This window comes from Oncorhynchus clarkii, chromosome 5 (assembly GCF_045791955.1).
Source record: "Oncorhynchus clarkii lewisi isolate Uvic-CL-2024 chromosome 5, UVic_Ocla_1.0, whole genome shotgun sequence".
NCBI classification, from domain to species: Eukaryota; Metazoa; Chordata; class Actinopteri; order Salmoniformes; family Salmonidae; genus Oncorhynchus; species Oncorhynchus clarkii.
The window spans coordinates 30,279,652-30,305,644 of NC_092151.1; the positions used below are offsets into that span (position 1 = coordinate 30,279,652).

Here is a 25,993-nt window from a genome sequence, read left to right on the forward strand (position 1 = left end):
TTAGCCAGCTTGCTAGGGATATGGCTGGCTATGGCTGGAGCTGGGTTTGTCATAAGCATTTAAGGGAAAACATTTCCAACAGAAACTAGTATCTTTGACTTCACCAATATAGTTGTGGCATTTTCCATAAATTGTTACTGTGAATCAGCTAAAGAAATAGTATTAAGATGAATCTCCGGTAATATGGATAACTGTTGAAAGGTTGACATGCACTTTTCTATATTGTATTGGACACGGAACGTGCAACCTTTGGTAGGTAGGCTGCTGGCAGGCTTTGGCTGCAGTACAGAAAAGCCAAATCAGCCCGTGCTCATAGTTCTCATAGGGGAAGAAATGATAGTCTACAATGACTTTGCTCAAGATGCACACCACAAATGACAACACCCTGAGCACATCAGACACAAAACACCAATACAAATGTGACAACAGCACAACAAAATAGATAAACAAGGTCCTTGAATTTTCTTTTGCAGCTTCCTTTTCATTATAGGACAGACAATTGTGGTTTCTAGCTGCACCAATCAAAGCAGTGGAGTGTGTAGTGAAACAGTAGTGAATGGTAAAAACCATTCATCTTGGGGCAACGGGGGGAGAGGGGTTCCAAAATGAAATCATATCACGCAATTTTACAATTTCTAAAATTATCATATATATTTTTTAATACAGACTAGCAAATAAATTATAGCAAATTGACAAATGATGCAATGGATTATGATAACTTTCTGGTACAAAAGTGGAGGCGCAAAAACATACGTTTGAATTTGCTCCATGGCTCAGGAGGCCAAGTGGACGCACGGCTGTTTGGCTCAGCTCAGTCGCAAAGCAGTTTGCAGCTGTTTCTGATTAATAAACAATGTCATAAAATCCAGCCCTGAAGCGAAATTTAGTCTGGAAATTATTTTCACAGTATATCATAAGAAAACACGACATTGACACAATTTCCATGAATGTCCCACTTCGGATTTCCTAATTCAAGTCTAAATATATCATACTTTGACTAAAACAATTACTCATTAGCTAGGTTTCCACCCAATTGGCTGCAGATTTTTATGCAAATATTCTAAAATCTGCATAAACAAAATATGTCCATTTTCCCTCCAGAAATGTATTTACATAAAATGGATTTGTTGCGGATAAAAGTCTGTGCATGATGCACATGAAAATTACTTTTGCAGTTAAATTCCCATGTACTGAATAAAAAATACGAGTTTAATGGTGTTCCATCGTATTTTCAACTCACTGATGGTTTTGTCACACAAATGTTTGCGTTATATACATAGCAAGTGTGCCAAAAGCTCAAAAGCTCATCACCTTGCACTTTCATCACCTTGTTAAGTTCATCATCATTTATTTCATCTATAGCCTAAGAAACTGTATGCTTTCCTGAGTCACAATGAGGAGAACCATGCAACATATCATATTACTTCGATATGATGGCTATTATATCAAGATTTTTGCATAAGTGTTTCCACTGATATTTCTCACATAATGAAGTTTACCGACACAATATGATCCCACCTTCTCTAGAATATTTTGTTTTGTTGACATTTTGAGGGAAACCTGGTTATTGACTTAAATCATTGTGCAGCATCGTGAGTAACTCAGAAAAAAAAGGCCGCTGTTGTGGTACTTTAATGTGTTATATGATTGGACATAGTACAGGGAAAATGGACTGGTATGTAATGGACATTTTTATATTATTTGTATAATATTAAACTGTAAGTATGTATGTGACAATTTCTGCCCGATTGACAGAGATCTTACTATAAAGCCAAAACAGCATTTCAAATAGACAGGAATCATCTTACAGACTTCAAAAAGAGTGGCATACATCCCACTGAAACTATTGGGACTAGAAGCACTTCAGTGTGGTCCTTTCTAGCTCAGTTGGTAGAGCATGGTCCTTGTAAGGCCAGGGTAGTGGGATCAATTCCTGGGACCACCTGTATGTACAATGTATGCACGCATGACTGAGTCGCTTTTGGATAAAAGTGTCTGCATATATTCATGTTTTCAGAACTGTTTTTGCACAAAGAATGTAATTGAGTCTACGCAGTGTTTTCAATACAGAGAAAGGTGGCCTCTCAATACAAGTGTTGAGCTCCTTTTGTGACGTCAATGTTCATACTATCTACACGAGCTCACAGCTCGATGCGTGTGAGAGAGGAGACAAAGTGTGTTCCCACCAATGTAGTTGCATAAGAAGCTATTTTCCCTGAAGACCCAGCAGAACAGCACACGTGCTCCAGAAATGATTTCTACTGTGAAGAACACAGTGCCCTGGGTCAGCTTGAGATGGTATCACTGCCAAACTGCAAGGCCACCTACCGTAGGCTACACACACACCATCACATGCACACACACTCACACTGTACGCATACACACGCATACACCATAGAACAACATCTGACGCTATCCAGGAACATCAGCAGCTACAGTAGCAGCATGTGTTCACCCTGAGTTAAGGACCTTGTGGTTTGAGTGTCTTAAAACACTTGGATGAAAAACGCTGGGTTTAGTTGGGTTCATCTGACATGCCTTTACTGTTGATCGTTACAGTAATGGCTACTTTTCAGCACATGCTTCCTCAACCTGTCAGACTTCCTTCAGACTCCCTGTGCCCAGCTCCTGACGCACCTTTAGGGTGATCCTTCATCCAGACGTGGCACGCACACACTCTATTTGATCCTGGCCTGTGCGCTCAGAGATAATATCTCCCCCAGTCAAGATGACAATAAAGCTGTCTCACAAAATTACAGTACCCAGCTACCTCTTTGTATGGACTGCACGCCCCACACACAACATCCCCCGCCTTCCATTCTCTCTCCCCCAAAGGTGGGCACAGGAGATGACACGTTCTGATTCCCTGTCTACTGTAACCAGAGCACCTAGGGTTTATTGGTACCATAAGCAACTTCCACAGACTCAAGTTTGCTCGTTACAGTTTTCCCTCCATGCAAGGCTGATTGGGGCACTATCCAGTTCTGCTTTCCGCTGAAGGTTGCTACTGCACTGTACCGAAGCAACGTTGTTCGCCCTTAACTATACATATAGGTGTTTTTGGCAATTTTACGTGCTGTAACTAGATAGTTACACACGGGTGTAACATCTACTTTTCCAGCGATGTTGCTGATACATAGACTTTATTGTTTTCTTTCATGACTTTTCCATGTTTACTGTTTAGTGCAGATTTCACTTGGACATAACAGGTTTACCAGAAACCTACAGTTTCCCACTGTACCATATACATTCTATTTACGCTTTGAGGCTGAACTTCACATGTCATGGCTCAGAGCTGTGAGGTCATGGAAACGAGTTTGGGGCATGGAACCATGGGCGCTTCTGATCTGGATCTTCAGTGGTAAACAAGGGCAAGGGCCGCCCACCAGCCAGCAGCCCCAGCGCATCGTGGGTAACTATGTTTGATGTCAGGTAGTGTGGGTAATGGTGGAAGGCTCCTGGCTCCAAACACTTGTTATTTTCTACCACGCTTGTTGTGTCCCCCACCGTGGTCGGGGCAGTGTCGGGCCAGGTGGGGTTTCAACATTGCAAAGGGACAGGGAGGCAGGGTGTGCGGGGACCAGATGGAGAGAGCTAGTGATAAGAATGGGTGAAGGCACTTGGGATGATTTTTACTGGTTATTCATGGAATCTGACTGGGGTTACGGAGGGTGTATCTACAGGCAGGCCAGACGCACACAGGGCAACATATGTCTGCACCTGGTTAGATACAGTAAATTAACTTCTTATAGGAAGTTCAGGGCAAACTTTTGCCAAGCAAGTCGATGGTGGATCATTCTCATCCACACATCTGCAACACTGAGCTAAATTCTGGCAGCTTCCTTCTTCTCTCCGTTTGGGTGAGCAACAACCTTCCAGCACCAGGCCATACATAAGTACAGAAGAAACACATCATTCCCCTGAAGACACATGCACTGTCTGACAGTCTGGCCGTCAGGGCCAGAACCAGGCTGAGAAATGATAGAACGCAGCATGCAAAGACTTGTACTTAGGAAACAAAATATACACACTGCCACTGTGTGTAACAGCTGAGAGCTGAGTAGCCTGCAGTCTTTCTTCTTTCAAGAAGAAATCAGCGATTCAGAGTGACACGCATCTATCAGAGGGTCACTGAGCGTGGCTACCGGGCTCGCCTGTTGACTTTTATAGCCCCTCGCCCTGTCGGAGGGCAGGGCCCACGCTCTGTTTGATTTTCTTTCCTAGTTTTTTTTCTTCTCGCCGTCAGTTTTATCATGTCGGTTGCACAGTGTACCGGTTGTGCAGGAGGGTAACTTACTCCATCCAGAATGAATGTGGAGGTGGCGCTCCATTGAGATGTCTTGCACTCTGAGAATGTGTAAAGGGCACATGGGATGGAGGGACAGACAGACGAAGACAGAAGGCGATAGAGAGAGTGTGAGAGCGAATAGGAAAAAGAATGAGGCACAGAAATAGGATGTGAGACAGAGACAGACAGAGAGAAATAGAGTAGGAAAGAGAGGGAGAGAGACAGACATAGAGAAAGAGAGAGTAGGAAAGATACAGGGAGAAAGAGAGAGTAGGAAAGGGAGAGAGAGAGACAGACAGACAGAGAGAGAGAGAGCGAGAGATGGACAGAGCAAAAGAGAGAGTAGGAAAGGGAGAGAGAGAGATGGACAGAGAGAGAGAGAGTAGGAAACATACAGAGAGAAAGACAGTAGGAAAGAGAGAGAGAGATGGACAGAGCAAAAGAGAGAGTATGAAATAGAGACAGACAGACAGACAGACAGACAGACAGACAGACAGACAGAAGCAGAGACAGACAGACAGACAGACAGACAGACAGACAGACAGACAGACAGACAGACAGACAGACAGACAGACAGACAGACAGAGTAGGAAAGAGAGAGAGACGGATAGAGAGAAAGAGAGAGTCGGAAACGGAGAGAGAGACGGACAGACAGAGAGAAAGAGAGAGTAGGAAAGAGAGAGAGACGAACAGAGAGAAAGAGAGAGTAGGAAAGGGAGAGAGAGACGGACAGACAGAGAGAAAGAGAGAGTAGGAAAGAGAGAGAGACGAACAGAGAGAAAGAGAGAGTAGGAAAGGGAGAGAGAGACGGACAGACAGAGAGAAAGAGAGAGTAGGAAAGATAGAGAGACGAACAGAGAGAAAGAGAGAGTAGGAAAGGGAGAGAGAGACGGACAGAGAGAAAGAGAGAGAGACGAACAGAGAGAAAGAGAGAGTTGGAAAGGGAGAGAGAGACGGACAGACAGAGAAAGAGAGAGTAGGAAAGAGAGAGAGACGAACAGAGCGAAAGAGAGAGTAGGAAAAAGAGAGAGAGAGAGAGAGAGAGAGAGAGACGTACAGAGAGAAAGAGAGAGTAGGAAAGGGAGAGAGCAGGGCGGACAGACAGAGAGAAAGAGAGAGTAGGAAATGGAGAGAGCGAGGCGGACACAGAGGAGAGGAAGAAGGGAGACAGTGTTTCTTTGTACTGTGTGCTGTGCTTTCGTCACCAGCTCAATTCCCTTCACTAAAGACCTCAGACATTTTGTTAATGGATTATGTCTGCTGTCAATTTGATCCTAGCGAATAATGTCTACACCCAGTAACACAGGGAGGAGCAACGCTTCAGATGTGCATTTTATGGAAAATGCCATGGCTTAGAATTAACATTTCAGAACAAATAATGGACACTAATGCATAAATTGGCAAAACCCCAGTTTCACACCCCAAGGACAGCCCTTATTTAATTATTTGAAACAGATTCAAAGTCATCACAACTCTGCTTTTTTTATTTAATTAAAATACCATACAGACACAAGAGATGTAATTAACTTAAGCATGAAGACAATTTGAGGGTTGATAAGTGTTAATGATGATACCAATCTGCCTCCTTGCACATTTGAAATGTGTTTCTTGGCCAATTCATCTGTCGTGCTAGCTTCATATTTCCCATTGAGGAAGTGGTACGATGTTAGGGTTCGCCATGTATAGATGCATATAGAAGACCAGTGTTTGAGGGTCTGCTTTGGGAAGTTTACGTACATGAACATATGTTTTTGCTTCCCATGGAACACATGCACGCACGTTCACACACACACACCACACACATCACATACCGTCCGCACAGTCTGTCCAGCAGCAGCTACAGTAAGTCGGCCATGCTTCATGTAGGATTATAGTAGTGGTCCCCAGAGGATTCATTGTACCACTCCTGTCTTTGTGCAGCACAACACAATGTTCACACAGTAACACCATGGGATATTTATTTTAGCTGGGTTAATTGGTGAATTGGGCTTAGTGCTAGCAACCAGCAACACATATTACAGTAAACCATTTAATGGTGAGCCAGGTGATTTCTCAGGGGATGGATGCTGCCCAGCGATCTCTGACGCAACCCCGGTCCAGAGCCCTAGAGAGCCCCAGTGTTTTATCATGGATCCCAGGCAGACTACAGGATAGTAGCAGTCCACTGACGCCGCAAATAATCACCAGCATATGATGCTGAGCCCAGGCGTTTAGCACGTTAGACCATGTATGTGCACGGGCAGGGAGCTATGGATCGAGATTTCTTCTCGCTGGCAACTAAGACGGTGTGGTCCCTCAGGTAACTCATCGTTGACTAGAAGAGGAGGAGAGAAGAACATGAGAGAAGAGGAGGAGGAGGAGGAGGAGGGGAAAAAAGTGTCTGGCTAGTAAAAACAAGGAAACAATCACCGTGGTTTTGTTCCGAGTCCCAGAAGTGCAGTGTGCGCAGGCAGCAACACACACACCAAAGCCCATCCAGTAGCTAACAGCTCTGTGCTCTCGGTGAAGAACTACAAGGAAGGGCATGTTTCCCTCACACTATAAACCCACTCCAAACCACACTCCTCGTCAGGCTTGCGGCCAGTGACATAAGCATGTGGTAACATTAAAAAAGCCCTGAATGGCGTTCCGACGTTCTCCTGTTTCAATTATCATTAAGGGGACCATCTGGTAACCCCATCAGGTCGGGTTCTGGAGGTATCAGCAGCCCTCATTTACATTTCGAGCTGTTAACACGTAGGTTTTGGCCGCAGGGACGAGTGTTGGACGTGTTGAGTGAGGGACATTTATGTGCCAGTGGCAGCCTGACAAAGAAGGCCATGCCCAAGGAATCCATCGCCATTCTGAATCCATCTGCGATCGGCTGGTTGGCCTGGCACTGGTGCACCCACCCACCCTGGTTCTGTGGTCGTAGCACCAGCCACTGCTTAGGTCTTGACAGATGAGATCAGGGGAGTAGGTAGACCACACTATTACTTTGCCCTCAGCTCACTCGCTGGGCAGACGCTAGAACATGGCCTCCTCTCAGTAGGCCGTATAAGCCCCGTTATTAGCTCGGTAAGCCAATGGGACGGTGTGCCTGGCGGTAAGGGTGGGGTTGGGGAGCCGTGTCTCCTCGGTGACAGGACATTACCTCACACGTCAGGCGCTTACCAGCATTCCGCTAAATAATGGCGGTTTGAACCTCGCACAGGACTCGACCCGCAAATGTCTCACAGATGCTCGCTTCTTCCGCCCTGATGGAGCTCTTATTTATGCTAACTTTCACAAAACAAAGCGGGGATGAATGAAAAAAGAGAAGAAAAGAAGCCAAGCAGCTGTTTACTGGATGTGTTTCGATGAAATAAATAAACACATTTGGGAGCCGTGGCCAAATAAGAAACATCCGCTCCCCAAATGTGCCGCAATGTATGTTGAATCCAGTGTACTTAGGGAGGGGCAGCCGGACATAGAGGAAACCAGCGGTAGTCAGCTAGGGCTAGGGCGCCGTGTTCCAAAGCTGTTCATGACCAATCCTGAGAGGCCAAACAGGGTCACCCCTCGCCCTGAATAGGCCTTTCATAAGCTACGCAGTACACAGGAGCAGAATGTGGACCATTCTGTTGAGAAGTAACATAGATATTTATGGCTTGATTAGATGTCATTCATATTTATGAATGAAAATATTTGCAGAGAAGTGTATACAAGCATGGGCTAATTTCAACTCATGAACTGAGTCCCAGAGATGCTGCATGTACTCTCCTCTGCAGGATGGCCATGAGGTTAGAGAGAGAGGAACTGTGAGATCACACTGCAGCCAGTTAACATATTGTGAGTGGGCTGCTCTTGGGTGGCTGAGGTTACTGTTGGGTTTGGGGTTACGCTTGGGGCCTCTCCCTCTTTCTCTCTTCCAGCTCGCCTGACTGTGTGTTTATAGCTATAGACCTAGGGTTGGGGTTTAGGGCCCTCTCTCTTCCATCTTGACTGTGTGTGTGTTTCCGCCTAAGGCTGAGGTTAGCATTGGGTTCGGTGTTATGGTCTGGGGCCTCTCTCTTCTCTCAGCCTGGCTGTGTGTGACTGGTTGTAGAGGTTGGTGTTATGGTCTGGGGCCTCTCTCTTCTCTCAGCCTGGCTGTGTGTGACTGGTTGTAGAGGTTGGTGTTATGGTCTGGGGCCTCTCTCTTCTCTCAGCCTGGCTGTGTGTGACTGGTTGTAGAGGTTGGTGTTATGGTCTGGGGCCTCTCTCTTCTCTCAGCCTGGCTGTGTGTGACTGGTTGTAGAGGTTGGTGTTATGGTCTGGGGCCTCTCTCTTCTCTCAGCCTGGCTGTGTGTGACTGGTTGTAGAGGTTGGTGTTATGGTCTGGGGCCTCTCTCTTCTCTCAGCCTGGCTGTGTGTGACTGGTTGTAGAGGTTGGTGTTATGGTCTGGGGCCTCTCTCTTCTCTCAGCCTGGCTGTGTGTGACTGGTTGTAGAGGTTGGTGTTATGGTCTGGGGCCTCTCTCTTCTCTCAGCCTGGCTGTGTGTGACTGGTTGTAGAGGTTGGTGATATGGTCTGGGGCCTCTCTCTTCTCTCAGCCTGGCTGTGTGTGACTGGTTGTAGAGGTTGGTGTTATGGTATGGGGCCTCTCTCTTCTCTCAGCCTGGCTGTGTGTGACTGGTTGTAGAGGTTGGTGTTATGGTCTGGGGCCTCTCTCTTCTCTCAGCCTGGCTGTGTGTGACTGGTTGTAGAGGTTGGTGTTATGGTCTGGGGCCTCTCTCTTCTCTCAGCCTGGCTGTGTGTGACTGGTTGTAGAGGTTGGTGTTATGGTCTGGGGCCTCTCTCTTCTCTCAGCCTGGCTGTGTGTGACTGGTTGTAGAGGTTGGTGATATGGTCTGGGGCCTCTCTCTTCTCTCAGCCTGGCTGTGTGTGACTGGTTGTAGAGGTTGGTGTTATGGTCTGGGGCCTCTCTCTTCTCTCAGCCTGGCTGTGTGTGACTGGTTGTAGAGGTTGGTGTTATGGTCTGGGGCCTCTCTCTTCTCTCAGCCTGGCTGTGTGTGACTGGTTGTAGAGGTTGGTGTTATGGTCTGGGGCCTCTCTCTTCTCTCAGCCTGGCTGTGTGTGACTGGTTGTAGAGGTTGGTGTTATGTCTCTTCTCTCAGCCTGGCTGTGTGTGACTGGTTGTAGAGGTTGGTGATATGGTCTGGGGCCTCTCTCTTCTCTCAGCCTGGCTGTGTGTGACTGGTTGTAGAGGTTGGTGTTATGGTCTGGGGCCTCTCTCCTCTCAGCCTGGCTGTGTGTGACTGGTTGTAGAGGTTGGTGGTATGTCTCTTCTCCCAGCCTGGCTGGGGCTAAGGCTTCCCTCTGCAGAGGTGATCTAACTTCTACCACTGGCATCCGATCTGAACCGCAGCGGGAAACGCCACAGTAGAGGCAAGTTAAGCAATTAAGACCATCATTATGTCTCTGGCTCTGTGGTTTTTTACCCTCTCCCTCCTCCTTCTCTCTACGTCTTTCATTTGGTGGGAGATCATTGTGAGAAACGGTGCTAATAGGCAGTCTGTCCTATTTGCTACATTTGAGCGAAACCCTGCTCCATGCTCTCTGTCTCTGTCTCTCTGTCTCTCTGTGTCTCTGTGTCTCTCTGTCTCTCTGTCTCTCTCTGTCTCTCTCTGTCTCTCCGTCTCTCCGTCTCTCTGTCTCTCTTTCTCTCTCTGTCTCTCTCGGTCTCTCTCTGTCTCTCTGTCTCTCTGTCTCTCTCTGTCTCTCTCTGTCTCTCTCTGTCTCTCTATGTCTCTCCGTCTCTCTGTCTCTCTCTGTCTCTCTATCTCTCTCTGTCTCTCTCTGTCTCTCTCCGTCTCTCTGTCTCTCTGTCTCTCTCTGTGTCTCTCTGTGTGTCTCTGTGTCTCTGTCTCTTTCTTTCTCTCTCACTTTCCCTCTCTCTACCACCCTGAATGATTGCCCTGGCCTCAAGAGTCTTCAAATGGAGGCTTCTCACGTAGCTTGCTAAAGCGTTTGGGTCAGGGCAGCCAACATGCATCTTGGGATCTGACTGGTCTAGGCTGATATGACTATAGGGCCAAAGGGGAAGTAGGGCTCTCTGCTTCAGCCAGACTGGGTGAACCCCTACATGGAGGAGACACACAGGAGAATGGCCTCAATGCCAAACCCCCCACCCTCTATCTCTCTCGCTCTCTCTCTCAATTCAATTCAATTCAAGGGCTTTATTGGCATGGGAAACATATGTTAACATTGTCAAAGCAAGGGAAGTAGATAATAAACAAAAGTGAAATAAACAATAAAAATGAACAGTAAACATTACACTCACAGAATTTCCAAAAGAATAAAGACATTTCAAATGTCATATTATGTCTATATACAGTGTTGTAACAATGTGCAAATAGTGAAAGTACAAAAGGGAAAACAAATAAACATAAATATGGATTGTATTTACAATGGTGTTTGTTCTTCACCCTTTTCTTGTGGCAACAGGTCACAAATATTGCTGCTGTGAGGACACACTGTAGTATTTCAACCAGTAGATATGGGAATTTATCAAAACTGGGTTTGTTTTCTAATTCTTTGTGGATCTGTGTAATCTGAGGGAAATATGTGTTTCTAATATTGTCATACATTAGAGGTTAGGAAGTGCAGCTCAGTTTCCACCTCATTTTGTGGGCAGTGAGCACATATCCTGTCTTCTCTTGAGAGCCATGTCTGCCTACGGTGGCCTTTCTCAATGGCAAAGCTATGCTCACTGAGTCTGTACGTAGTCAAAGCTTTCCTTAAGTTTGGGTCAGTCAGAGTGGTCAGGTATTCTGCCGCTGTGTACTCTCTGTTTAGAGCCAAATAGCATTCTAGTTTGCTCGTTTTTTGTTCATTCTTTCCAATGTGCCAAGTAATTATCTTTTTGTTTTCTCATGATTCAGGTGGGTCTAATTGTGTCTCTCTCTCTCTCACACCCACAATGAAACTGCTCTTGTAGCCGCCTGTCTGCTCTCGGCCCTCCTTCCCTCCTTTTACCTTAAGTGGTGATTTACAAACAAAAGTGTGTATCTGCAGACCGGGTGCTCAATGTTGTCTGCTCGTAAGCAGACAGCTGGTCTGAATTAAGGAACGATGGAGCGGTAGAGGGGGGGGAACACACCAGTACAGGTCTTAGAGCTCCTTCCCCGCTGTTGCTGCTGTGTTTTTCAGGGAAGCATAGGCTTTAGGTGTTTTGCTTGTAACTTCCAAACACCCAGTTTGAGCTGCGCAGAGGTTGAAGGGACGCAGGGGTTGGAATGGAGGGGATGAGAGGGGGGTGCACTATTGGTGTTTGAGGATGAGAAACGGGTGCCGTCCCTCCCTCCCTCCTTACCCTCCCCCCCTTGATGTGACAGTAGAAGGGGTCTGCGGCCACATGGCCTTGTCTTTAGGCTGCTACAAGTGTGAGGAAACCGCAGAGGGCTGACTCTCACCTCTTTTATAGGGACTTTTTTTTATTTTTTTTCTCTCTCTCTCTCTCTCTCTCGCTCTCTCTCTCTCTCCCTCTCTCTCTCTCTCTCTCTCTCTCTCTCTCTCTCCCCTCTCTCTCTCTCTCTCCCCCCTCTCTCTCTCTCTCTCCCTCTCTCTCTCTCTCTCTCTCTCTCTTTCTCTCTCTCTCGCTCTTTCTCTCTCGCTCTTTCTCTCTCTCTCGCTCTTTCTCTCTCTCTCTCTCTCTCTCTCTCTCTCTCTCTCTCTCTCTCTCTCTCCCTCTCTCTTTCTCTCATCCTCTCTCTTGCAACACAGAGACCTAAAATAGTCTCTGGGACTGTCTTTTGTCAACATCTCGTGCGATAATGTTGTAGCAATTTAGTTGATCGGCGCGGCAGAGGACTTTTTTACTGCCATAACAAAGTGAACAAAAAAGGCTCTAAGTTTAGACTCAAGTGTTGTTTCTTCTTTCTCCTTTCCCTTTTCCGACGTACTCTCTCAAGCTGCGGTCTCCGACGATTTATTGTCCAGCATTTGTTTTATTGGTTTATTTTTCCCTGTGTGTTGCTTATGTTAGAGACCTTGTTGGCTGCTCTGTTGTGGTTCGCTCCGTGATGCAAGGCCCCTGCTATGTGGTCCTCTGTGGGCTCCTGCTTTACACCCCCATCACCCCCCCATCCCAACCTTACACACACATATGTATACACACACACACAAACACACAAACACACACACAGGGTCAGTCCTTGGGGGAGGTTGGGGGTTGTATTTACAACCTCCTAATGACCAAATCAAATGAATGACCAATCTTACTTGGACTAGTCTGACTCTTGCCATTGTACAGGAGGAGGCTGGGGAGTAACAGAACTTTGGAGGCTGATGAACCCTCCTACCGGCATTGCTCTTTATAGGTGTTTGCTAGAGGGCAAGCTTGACGCACAATTACAGTGTGCTAGCTCTGTCTGTCGAAAACTGCGGGGTGTTATAAAAACACAGAGGGGGGTGGGGGACTTCGACTCAGTGCTACCTGTGTTTACATAAATAAGTCATTGGTTGGCTGTCACCTGTGCAATATTCACTCGCCGCTCCAGTCTGCAGCAGGGTGAGGAGCCATAGCAACTCTCAACACAAGACATCAGCAGTGCCCCAGTGCATTGAGAGGGAAGCACCATGAAGAATATCACCAAACAACAACAGAAAAGATCAGGTAGCTGGGTCTTCGTCACCTCAGCTCTCTCCTCTGCCTATCCATAACTGTCACCTCGGCAGATCCAGGAGACAGATAGATTACTCCAAGAGCTTCTGGGTAGTTTCCACCACTGCGTCTTGTTCGTCTAGCTCTGGGTGGACGTCTCTGGTTTCAGGTGTCTGATTTCACTGGCATCAGGCAATGGGCGAAACTGTGTGTCCTTGTGCCTGTGTCTGTACACTCTCCCCCCAGGTAGGCAGGTAGCCTGGCGGGTAGGAGCGTTGGGCCAGTAATAAAAATGTTGCTGGATCGAATCCTGAGATGACAAAGTAAAAATCTGTCATTCTGCCCCAGTAAACCCACTGGTCCCTGGCAGCACTCGCACCTTTCTGCTTCAGAGGGGTTGGGTTAAATGCAGAAGACACATTTCAGTGGGATGCATTCAGTTGTACAACTAACTAATGTAGGTATGCCTACCTTGGCTCCTGATTGGCACAGCGGTCTAAGTCCCTGGTCCCTGGTTCGATTCCATGCTGTATCACATCCAGACGTGATTGGGAGTCCCGTAGGGCGGTGCACAATTGGCCCAGGTTTGGCTGGGGTAGGCATCATTTTAAATAAGAATTTTTTCTTAACTGACTTGCCTAGTTAAATAAAGGTTAAAAATAATAATAATGAAATACCCCTTTCACATTGCTATCTCTAACATGGTTCTCCAGCTTCTTTCTTGTCACAGATAACCTCTCTCCTGTGAAGAGAGACAGCAAACAACACAAACAGCCTTCCATCTATGCCTGTCCCTAACTAAGCAGCCCACATACAGAGGATGAAGTAGAGCTGTCAGATAGAGGCATGGAAGTGTTTAGGCCTTATGAGTTGACATCTGGCTCTCTGGTTCTGAGTCTGAAAAACATTAAAGATAGAAGAGTTAGAGGTGGGATAGAGAGAGAAAGAGAGTAGAGAGATGGAGGGATAGAGGGAGGGGATTGGGGAGAGAGAACAAATGAGTGGTGGAGTGAAATATGAAAAGGAGTAATGGAGAGTGAGATATTTAGAGAGAAAGAAAGAGAGAGGAACTGAAGCACCCTCTCCCCAGACGGCCTGATTTTTCACGCCGTTAACTTGCTTAGCGTGTCACACTGCCCCTCCATGTGTGCCGTATCAACTCAGCCTTGTTTTCCCTAGCAACTTCCTCACACTATTACGTAACTCCAGGAATGACCCTGTTGGCAGGGCTTTGAACACATCTCAACCTTCAAGGCAACAAAATAACAAAAGAATCAGAAAAATACACCTTCTAATGATGCCAATTCACATTGATTTGGTTCATAATCTGAAAATGAACTATCTTGTTTCAGAAAAAGAAGATTATCTGACATCATCAGAAACATTTTGTTTCCATGAAATGTGTGCAAATTCTATGTACAAATGTTGCAAAAATATTTGGTGTCACTACGAATCTTAATTTCTTTCTCTGTCTCTCTCTGTTTCTCTGTCACTCTGTCTCTCTCTGTCTCTCTGTCTCTCTCTGTCTCTCTGTCTCTCTCTGTCTCTCTGTCGCTCTGTCTCTCTGTCTCTGTCTCTCTGTGTCTCTCTGTCTCTCTCTGTTTCTCTGTCACTCTGTCTCTCTCTGTCTCTCTGTCTCTCTCTGTCTCTCTGTCGCTCTGTCTCTCTGTCTCTGTCTCTCTGTGTCTCTCTGTCTCTCTGTCTCTCTCTGTCTCTCTGTCTCTCTCTGTCTCTCTGTCTCTCTGTCGCTCTGTCTCTCTGTCTCTGTCTCTCTGTGTCTCTCTGTCTCTCTGTGTCTCTCTGTCTCTCTGTCTCTCTATGTCTCTCTGTCTCTCTGTCTCTGTCTCTCTGTGTGTGTTATCAGACATGCCAGTCCAAGGTGTTTGACCTGTCTGATGGGGTTTCCCAGTACGCCTGGTTCCCCTGCAGAGAGGCCCAGCAGTCCTCCTGGTACCCACAGTACTGGCTCAAGGTAGGTTAGAGGTCAGGAGTCATGGGATATGGGTGGGCAAAGGCTGAAGTTACATAAACATATCTCCAGTTAGTAATATACCCGATATGAATGTGTTGAGAGTTTAGGGCACTAAATGTGAGTGTTCCCTTCTCACCCAGGCCTACTTTTCCCACCCCATGGTGGCTGCTGCTGTGATAATCCACCTAGCTGCAGACGGGACAGGCTACATCGACCAGACACAGTGCAACATCACCGTTCAACTGGTGGACACCAAGGAGGTCATCCACAGCTTAGGTCTGTAGATAAAACCTATAGAACTGTGGAAGCGTGGAAAGATCTCTTAAAATCCCATATGAGTTATTTCTCTAACTTCCCACATCCCTCTTTGTCCCTCCTTTCTCTGTCTCTCTCCTTCCCCCCATCCCTCTCCCTGTTCCCTCCTTCTAGGTGATTGGCGTCTGACCTGCAGGACCAACCCCCTGGTAATCCCAGTGAGCCATGACCTGAGCGTGGCCTTCTTCCACACCAAGGCCATCCTGGTCCAGTTCCGCTCCCACCTGGTGGCCATCTCTGGCGTGGGCCTGCGGTCCTTCCAGTTCTTTGACCCAATCACCATTAGCGGGTGCCAGAGCAACGAGATCTACAACCCCATGGGTCAAAGGTGAGGAGGGTGCTCGGAGGCGCAAGGGGAGATACACAAAAGGTCACTGTTATGCATGTAGAAGTAAACATGTAGAGAAATGTTAAAAATGAGCATGTGTATAACTGTGCATACGCTCGCTTGCATGCGCGAACACACACACACACACACACACACACACACACACACACACACACACACACACACACACACACACACACACACACATGGGTGCACACACACAGGCCTCAGAATTTGTCAGGGGGCTGTCATGAGAAATAGGGCCATTTGTGGCTTTTGTTGTTTGCCAGTGAAGCAAACGAGAAAAGCTAATTGGATGAGGAGGATTTAAGTATCTGCTCTCGATAAGAAGTTGTTTGATGCCAGAAACAAAGACAAGTTGCCCTCCTCAGAGTTGTCTTTGGCTCTGTGACCCATAGCACTGAGCTGTCAAACTCAACAACTCACCTGGTGTTATTCAGCTGATATGTGTGGTGACAATTCTTCGGTTTCCTATAGAGCAGAGATGGGCAGCTGGCAGCCCCCTTTTGTAGGCCTGTGGATGAATTCACAAGGTGCAAACACAAGGTGCAATCTTAAAAATGTGGTTGTGCATCAGCAGTTTTTCTCTTATGTCATCATTGACAGTCACTCAATTAGCCCAGGTTAGCTATATTTTTTAGATTGGTAAATTAGTCTAGCCAGCTATCTAAACCTGTAGTAATCACGGTCAAATTACTGACACTGCGGGCCCTCATGATAAATTCAGATTTTTTTGTGGCCCCCACCCCATCAAAGTTGTCCATCCCTGCTATAGAATATTTAAGTACTGAGTTCTGATGTAGTAGATTTACTTAGCAAACATTCTGGATGCTCTGTAGGCTATGCAAGCTCCAAAACCAACTAGCATGCCAGACCTGGAGCTCATTACATTTTCATAAGAAAGAAATCCTCCCTTGTCCATACACGTTTGAATCAATAGTTTATTAACACCATTGTAATAGATTACATGCGAGAAACAAAATCAATCAACTATATCTCTCTTGCGAAACACATTTGATCTCAATGAGACAAAACCTGGGATGAATAAAGGGTCAAACCACTCTAAAAATGCACTAGTGCACTTTTCATGCCCTTCTGTTGGAGCGGTTGCGCTAAAGCTGGGTGCATCCCAAATTGCACACTATTCCCTACTTAGTGCACTATGGGCCAAGGTCAAAAGTAGTGCACTATATAGGGAATAGGGTGGCATTTGGGATGTAGGCCTGGATTTGACTGTTTCAGTAGCAGAGCTTTGGTGGAAGGCTGGCGGTGGGAGTTTCCATGCCGACCCAGAGGAACAACGCATTCATTATTAATTAGTAATTGCCTACTATTACAGCTCCTTGTATTGACATATTTGGGGTTTGTTGTGCTCAGTGGCAGCCATATCCAAAGTGTAAATATGATCTATTTGGCGGCTCCTTGCTTCAACAGCTCCCGCCTGAGCCTCTAGAAGGGATTTAGTACAGGGAGTCTTAAGCTTGAGCATTTCTCCTCCTCTTACTCCTCATACTCCCTTACCTTCATTTGTCCTCCTCCTCATCCTATTCCCTGTCCTCCTCTCTTCTCCTCCCTCTCCATCCTTTTCCCTTCATTCCTCTTCTTCCATCTCTCTTCGCTCCATACCTTCTCCCTCTTCTCCTCTGCTTCCTCTTCCCTCTCCTCTTCCTCCTCCTCTTTCACCTCTTCTCCTCCATGTTCTCTTCTCCCCTCTTCTCCTACTCCCTCTACTTATCCCCCTCTCTTTGCTCTCTTCCCCCCTTTCCTCCTCTCTCTCTCCAGCCAAACAGCCTATTTCCCGTAATAATTCTACCTCTACAAAACACAAAGTCCCTTATTCCCTAAGTTGTTAACAACACAAGCTATTAACGTGTCCCGGTTTTATGTTCCACACTTGTTTTTTTCTCTTCTCTCTCTTTCTTCCCTTCGTCATCCCTTCTTTCAAATATGAAGATTTGAGGGGTAATGGCAGATTATTGGACTGTAAGTGTGGAGGCTCTAGAGTCTTTCTCTACATTTGTCCTCGTCTCCAGTGAAGGTTCAGATTTTGAGTGATGGGACACTCGTCATAGCCCCTTCTAGTAGTCTTCAGACTATTGATCATTTGTTTAAAAAATTATCTAGGAGACGGAGCTGAAACCACACCTATAGCTTAATACATACCTTATGGTTCATGTAATGTAAAGTGGCATGAAAACAACTCAATGTTAAGCTGTCTATAAAGCCTGTTTCTTTCCACCTTCTTAGCTATGGACCATAAAATGTAAACACTAGCTCAAGCAGGGAGTTTGGTTTTGTTGTGAGTATCGGTTTATGTTTGCTCTGCCTTCTCTCTATACGTTTAGAGGTTCATGTTAGGATTTCGGAGTATGTTGTTGAGGTGGAAGGAGAGAGAAAGAGGGGAAGAGAGGGAGAAAAGCACTACATTTACATTTTAGCAGATGCTCTTATCCAGGGTGACTTACAGGAGCAATAAGGGTTAAGTGCCTTGCTCAAGGGCACATCAGCATATTATTCTTTACTGGCCCAACACTTAACCTGTAAACTACCTGCCGCCCACTAGAGAGATCAGGTGTGCAGAGATATATGATGCAGAGAAATATGCAGAAAAATATAGAGAGACCAAAATATAGAGAGACCAAAACATTTTGAGAGCGAGAGAGAGAGAGAGAGAGGAAGAGAGAGAGAGAGAGAGACAGAGAGAGAGAGACAGACAGAGAGAGAGAGAGAGAGGCACCCTATTCCCTACATAGAACAGTACTGGTCAACATTAGTGTGCTGTATAGGGAATACAACAGGCAAACTGTTGTTAAAGACAGCCTTGAGGGTCCCGGCATTCCTCAGAACATTAAAGTCCTCTGACTGCTACCAACGTAGTGCTTGGCCAGACTCTGTCATTGTAGTCTGCTCACAATATCCCACTTCTCTTAATTCATTAACCACACTCCCACGTGTGTGTATGTGTGTGTGTGTGTGTAGACAGACACAGAGACACACACAATCTTTATGCACAGACTGAAAAGCATGCCTACTAATTCGCTCTGACCATATGTGAAACATTTCTAGATTGATTAATTCAGCTTTTTTTTCACAATGTGTGTGTTTGTGTCTTGTGGGCTTTCAAATACTGATACACAGCTACAAGGAATGTAACTATCTAGCCTACCCAGGGCTACAGTACACCTTGTTGATAACTAGTAGCTACTCCACCAAACCTCAACCCAGTCTGAGTGGAGCAGCTAGCCCCAGAGAATCTTACAGCAGCCCTATACTGTAGTGTGCTGACTCAAGACATTCACATATCCATTTGTGTTGCTGGTTCTGGTAGCTTCAATCTGTTTAACAAGGTGTATCTCATGTAAAGAGGAGATATAGCACATTCTATAGATAGCTGTGTGTTCTCCATGCTATAATGAAAACATACTGTACTGGATGACGTCAGGGATGATGTTCTGTGGGCATTGATTCATTGGTTGGGTCCCAAATGGAACCCTAATCCCTATATAGACCACTACCTTGGACTAGAGCCCTATGGCTACCCTTTGGGCCCTGGTCAAATATAGTGCACTATATAGGGAATAGGGTGCCAATTGGGACGCCCCCATGCTTCCACTTCTAGGGCAGCCAGGTGAATGCAGTATGGCAGTGTGTGTTTTGAGACAGTGTTGTTGAGACAGTGTGGTTGTGGTTGTGTTGAGACAGTGTGGTTGTGTGTGTGTTGAGACAGTGTGGTTGTGGTTGATGAGCCAGTGTGGTTGTGGTTGTTGAGACAGTGTGGTTGTGGCTGTGTTGAGACAGTGTGGTTGTGTTGAGACAGTGTGTTGTGGTTGTGTGTGTTGAGATAGTGTGGTTGGGGTTGTGTTGAGACAGTGTGGTTGTGGTTGTGTGTGTTGAGACAGGGTGGTTGTGTGTGTGTTGAGACAGTGTTGTTGTGTGTGTGTTGAGACAGTGTGCTTGTGTTGAGACAGTGTGGTTGTGTGCTGAGACAGTGTGATTGTTGTTTTGTTGAGACATTGTGGTTGTGTGTGTGTGTTGAGACAGTGTGGTTGTGTGTGTGTTGAGACAGTGTGGTTGTGTGTTGAGACAGTGTAGTTGTGTTGTGACAGTGTGGTTGTGTGAGTTGAGACAGTGTGTTTGTGGTTGTGTGTTGAGACAGTGTGGCTGTGTGTTGAGACAGTGTGGTTGTGTGTGTTGAGACAGTGTTGTTATGGTTGTGTGTGTGTTGAGACTGTTGTTGTGGTTGTGTGTTGATATTGTGTGTTTGTGTTGAGACAGTGTGGTTGTGTTGAGACAGTGTGGTTGTGTTGAGACAGTGTGGCTGTGGTTGAGACAGTGTGGTTGTGTTGAGACAGTGTGGTTGTGGTTGTGTGTTTGTTGAGACATTGTGGTTGTGTGTGAGTTGAGACAGTGTAGTTGTGTGTGTGTTGAGACAGTGTAGTTGTATGTGAGTTGAGACAGTGTGGTTGTGTTGAGACAGTGTGGTTGTGTGTGTGTTGAGACAGTGTAGTTGTATGTGAGTTGAGACAGTGTGGTTGTGTTGAGACAGTGTGGCTGTGGTTGAGACAGTGTGTTTGTGTGTGTTTGTACTTTATATTGTACTGTATGGGTGTTCTACCCACTGTGAATTTAAGTTGGCTGTGTCTGGCTGTGGATGTAGCTACACTGTGATGTTGTTTCTTCTTTGTATGTTCTTCCCTGCTCCAGTTGTATCATATATACTGTACAACATACCCCATATGGGCAGTATATATTTAGCTACTATGTTTATGATTATACTGGTACTAAATAATTCACCCATGTGTTTGTGTGTACCCCTCCTTCTCTAGTTGTGTCCATTACTCATGTGAGGCCATCAACTGCCAGGAGCCGCTGATCCGCAATGCAGAGCTCAAGTGCAGCAGTCTGGGCTTCTTCAACGGAGCTCGCTGCACCATCACCTGTAACTCTGGCTACGTCCTGCAGGTCCACAGAGACGATGACATCATCAAGACCCAGGTATACACACACACACACACACACACACACACACACACACACACACACACACACACACACACACACACACACACACACACACACACACACACACACACACACACACACACACACACACACACACTAGCCATATTCTTCACCTGCAACAGCAGCTTGGCAGTGTAAACCCACTGGGAGGATGACATCATGTCAAGCCCAGGTAGCTAGCTAGACGCCTCCTCCTTCCTTCCTTCTCCCTGCTTTATGCACACACACACACACACACACACAGATAGACAAAGGCACATGCACGTTCACATGTATACACACACACACATACGCTCATGCTCACACACAGGCACACACTATATATGTTTAGTCTTTCTGCGCTGCACCATCACCTGCAACAATGGCTATGTGTTTCGCTCCACTGGGACGATGACATCACTAGGTACTCTCTGCTCACTGCGGCCCCCTTCCTCCATCCCTCCCTCCCTCTCCGCCTGCCTGCCTGCCTCCCCCCTCGTTCCCTCCTTCATTCCCCCCCTCCCCACTCATACAGTGAAGTCATGCTCACGGAGCACAGATACAACAACTAGACACAGCACTGTGCAGACCCTCCATGTCTTTCTAACGTCTGTATGTGTGTGTAATTTAATGAATATGTATGTGGTGTTTGCTGAGATGAAGTACACTGCAGCTACTTTTCATTACGACACTGTGTAGCGGGCAAGAAAAAAGTTACCCTATGACATACTTGCTAACATTTATCACATTACTGGAGAAAGAGCTTTCTGGTTACGAAGACGTCTCAGCATCCACTTCATGTAGTATCAACCCCCACACACCAGACACTCAACAGATGAGGAGGACAGACATTGGCACACAAACCACAAAAAGACAGAAGCATGCAGACACACAAACCACCACAGACAAACAAGTTAGTTCACAGGCACACAGTCAACTCATTCACTCCCACAGAGGGCTCTTAGTTAGTTCACAGTCACACAGTAAACCCATTCACTCCCACAGTGGGCTCTTAGTTAGTTCACATCCACACAGTCAACCCATTCACTCCCACAGAGGGCTCTGAGTTAGTTCACAGCCACACAGTCAACCCATTCACTCCCACAGAGGGCTCATAGTTAGTTAGTTCACAGCCACACAGTAAACCCATTCACTTCCAAAGAGGGCTCGTAGTTAGTTAGTTCACAGTCACACAGTAAACCCATTCACTCACACAGAGGGCTCTTAGTTAGTTCACAGTCAACCCATTCACTCCCACATAGGGCTCTTAGTTAGTTCACAGCCACACAGTCAACCCATTCACTCCCACATAGGGCTCTTAGTTAGTTCACAGTCACACAGTAAACCCATTCACTCCCAAAGAGGGGTCATAGTTAGTTAGTTCACAGTCACACAGTAAACCCATTCACTCCCACAGAGGGCTCTTAGTTAGTTCAATCACACAGTAAACCCATTCACTCCCGCAGAGGGCTCATAGTTAATTAGTTCACAGCCACACAGTAAACCCATCCACTCCCGCAGAGGGCTCTTAGTTAGTTCACAGTCACACAGTAAACCCATTCACTCCCACAGAGAGCTCATAGTTAGTTAGTTCACAGTCACACAGTAAACCCATTCACTCCCACAGAGAGCTATTAGTTAGTTCACAGTCACACAGTAAACCCATTCACTCCCACAGAGGGCTATTAGTTAGTTCACAGTCACACAGTAAACCCATTCACTCCCACATAGGGCTATTAGTTAGTTCACAGTCACACAGTAAACCCATTCACTCCCACAGAGGGCTCTTAGTTAGTTAGTTCACAGTCACACAGTAAACCCATTCACTCACACAGAGGGCTATTAGTTAGTTCACAGCCACACAGTAAACCCATTCACTCCCAAAGAGGGCTCATAGTTAGTTAGTTCACAGTCACACAGTAAACCCATTCACTCACACAGAGTTCTCTTAGTTAGTTCACAGTCAACCCATTCACTCCCACAGAGGGCTCTTAGTTAGTTCACAGTCACACAGTAAACCCATTCATTTCCACAGAGGGGTCATAGTTAGTTAGTTCACAGTCACACAGTAAACCCATTCACTCCCACAGAGGGCTCTTAGTTAGTTCAGTCACACAGTAAACCCATTCACTCCCACAGAGGGCTCTTAGTTAGTTCACAGTCACACAGTAAACCCATTCATTTCCTCAGAGGGGTCATAGTTAGTTAGTTCACAGTCACACAGTAAACCCATTCACTCCCATGGAGGGGTCATAGTTAGTTAGTTCACAGTCACACAGTAAACCCATTCACTCCCACAGAGGGCTCTTAGTTAGTTCACAGTCAAACCATTCACTCCCACAGAGGGCTCTTAGTTAGTTCACAGTCACACAGTAAACCCATTCATTTCCACAGAGGGGTCATAGTTAGTTAGTTCACAGTCACACAGTAAACCCATTCACTCCCACAGAGGGCTCTTAGTTAGTTCAGTCACACAGTAAACCCATTCACTCCCACAGAGGGCTCTTAGTTAGTTCACAGCCACACAGTAAACCCATTCACTCCCACAGAGGGCTATTAGTTAGTTCACAGTCACACAGTAAACCCATTCACTCCCATGGAGGGGTCATAGTTAATTAGTTCACAGTCACACAGTAAACCCATTCACTCCCACAGAGGGCTCTTAGTTAGTTCACAGCCAAACAGTAAACCCATTCACTCCCACAGAGGGCTCTTAGTTAGTTCACAATCACACAGTAAACCCATTGACTCCCACAGAGGGGTCTTAGTTAGTTCACAGCCACACAGTAAACCCATTCACTCCCACAGAGGGCTCTTAGTTAGTTCACAATCACACAGTAAACCCATTGACTCCCACAGAGGGCTCTTAGTTAGTTCACAGTCACACAGTAAACCCATTCACTCCCACAGAGGGCTCTTATTTAGTTCACAGTCACACAGTAAACCCATTCACTCCCACAGAGGGCTCTGAGTTAGTTCACAGTCACACAGTAAACCCATTCACTCCCACAGAGGGCTCTTAGTTAGTTCACAATCACAAAAGAAACACATTCACTCCCACAGAGGGCTCATAGTTAGATAGTTCAAAGTCACACAGTGAACCCATTCACTCACACATTGGGCTCTTAGTTAGTTCACAGTCACACAGTAAACCCATTCACTCCCACAGAGGGCTCTTAGTTAGTTCACAGTTACACAGTAAACCCATTCACTCTCACAGAGGGCTCTTAGTTAGTTCACAGTCATACAGTAAACCCATTCACTCCCACAGAGGGCTCTTATTTAGTTCACAGTCACACAGTAAACCCATTCACTCCCACAGAGGGCTCTGAGTTAGTTCACAGTCACACAGTAAACCCATTCACTCCCACAGAGGGCTCTTAGTTAGTTCACAATCACAAAAGAAACACATTCACTCCCACAGAGGGCTCATAGTTAGATAGTTCAAAGTCACACAGTGAACCCATTCACTCACACATTGGGCTCTTAGTTAGTTCACAGTCACACAGTAAACCCATTCACTCCCACAGAGGGCTCTTAGTTAGTTCACAGTTACACAGTAAACCCATTCACTCTCACAGAGGGCTCTTAGTTAGTTCACAGTCATACAGTAAACCCATTCACTCCCACAGAGGGCTCTTAGTTAGTTAGTTCACAATCACACAGTAAACCCATTCACTCCCACAGAGGGCTCACAGTTAGTTCACAGCCACAGAGTCAACCCATTCACTCCCACATAGGGATTTTAGTTAGTTAGTTCACAGTCACACAGTAAACCCATTCACTCCCACAGAGGGCTCTTAGTTTGTTCAAATTCATACAGTAACCCCATTCACTCCCACAGAGGGCTATTAGTTAGTTCACAGTCACACAGTAAACCCATTCACTCCCACAGAGGGCTCTTCGTTAGTTCACAGCCACACAGTCAATCCATTTATTCCCACAGAGGGCTCTTAGTTAGTTAGTTCACAGCCACACAGTCAACCCATTCACTCACACAGAGGGATTTTAGTTAGTTCACAGTCACACAGTAAACCCATTCACTCACACAGAGGGCTATTAGTTAGTTCACAGCCACACAGTCAACCCATTCACTCCCACAGAGAGCTCATAGTTAGTTAGTTCACATTCACACAGTAAACCCATTCACTCACACAGAGGGCTCTTAATTAGTTCACAGTCACACAATTAACCCATTCACTCCCACAGAGGGCTCTTAGTTAGTTCACAGTCACACAGTAAACCCATTCACTCCCACAGAGGGCTCTTAGTTAGTTCACAGTCACACAGTAAACCCATTCACTCCCACAGAGGGCTTTTAGTTAGTTCACTGTCACACAGTAAACCCATTCACTCCCACAGAGGGCTCTTAGTTAGTTCCCAGTCACACAGTAAACCCATTCACTCACACAGAGGGCTCTTAGTTAGTTAGTTCACAGTCACACAGTAAACCCATTCACTCACACAGAGGGCTCTTAGTTAGTTAGTTCACAGTCACACAGTAAACACATTCACTCACACAGAGGGCTCTTAGTTAGTTAGTTCACAGTCACACAGTAAACACATTCACTCACACTGAGGGCTATTAGTTAGTTCACAGTCACACAGTAAACCCATTCACTCACACAGAGGGCTATTAGTTAGTTCACAGTCACACAGTAAACCCATTCACTCACACAGAGGGCTATTAGTTAGTTCACAGTCACACAGTAAACCCATTCACTCCCACAGAGGGCCCGTAAAGACAACAGCACCAACACTTTATCCCTCTCCCAGGCTCTGTTAACAGACCTGCAAGCTAATCATTTAATGCTCCCTCAAACACACACACACGGAGACAGAGAGGGAGATGTTTATTTATTTTCCCTTTTGTACATGAACTATTTGCACATTGTTACAGCACTGTATACACACATAATTTGACATTTTAAATGTCTGTATTCTTTTGGAACTTTTGTGAGTGTAACGTTTGCTGTTCATTTTTTGTTTATTTCACTTTTGTTTTGGATCTTTTTCACTAATTGTGGTAATGTAATAATTTGTTTCCCATGCTAATTAAACCCCTGAGAGAGATATAGAGACCCTACTAGAATCTGAAGTCAAATGTCTACTCTTTGCTTATGATCTGGTGCTTCTGTCCCCAACCAAGGAGGGCCTACAGCAGCACCTAGATCTTCTGAGCAGATTCTGCCAGACCTGGGCCCTGGCAGTAAATCTCAGTACGACCAAAATAATGGTGTTCCAAAAAAGGTCCAGTCGCCAGGACCACAAATACAAATTCCATCTAGACACCATTGCCCTAGAGCACACAAAAAACTAAACATACCTTGGCCACAGGTAACTTCCACAAAGCTGTGAACGATCTGAGAGACAAAAGGAACATAAAATTCATAAAATTCAACATACCAATTAGGATCTGGCTAAAAATACTTGAATCAGTCATAGAGCCCATTGCCCTTTATG

At 46.0% G+C, this 25,993-nt stretch overlaps 1 protein-coding gene across 1 annotated transcript in view; it reads left to right on the top strand.

Annotated features, from left to right (window-relative positions):
- Positions 1-25,993, top strand: part of LOC139408644 (pappalysin-1-like) — a 115,346-nt gene that overhangs the window by 53,322 nt on the left and 36,031 nt on the right. Inside the window, exons 11-14 of the mRNA XM_071152796.1 lie at positions 14,758-14,865; positions 15,006-15,141; positions 15,295-15,508; positions 20,356-20,524. Of these exons, the coding sequence (XP_071008897.1) occupies positions 14,758-14,865; positions 15,006-15,141; positions 15,295-15,508; positions 20,356-20,524 (627 nt within the window). The remainder of the gene's footprint in view (positions 1-14,757; positions 14,866-15,005; positions 15,142-15,294; positions 15,509-20,355; positions 20,525-25,993) is intronic.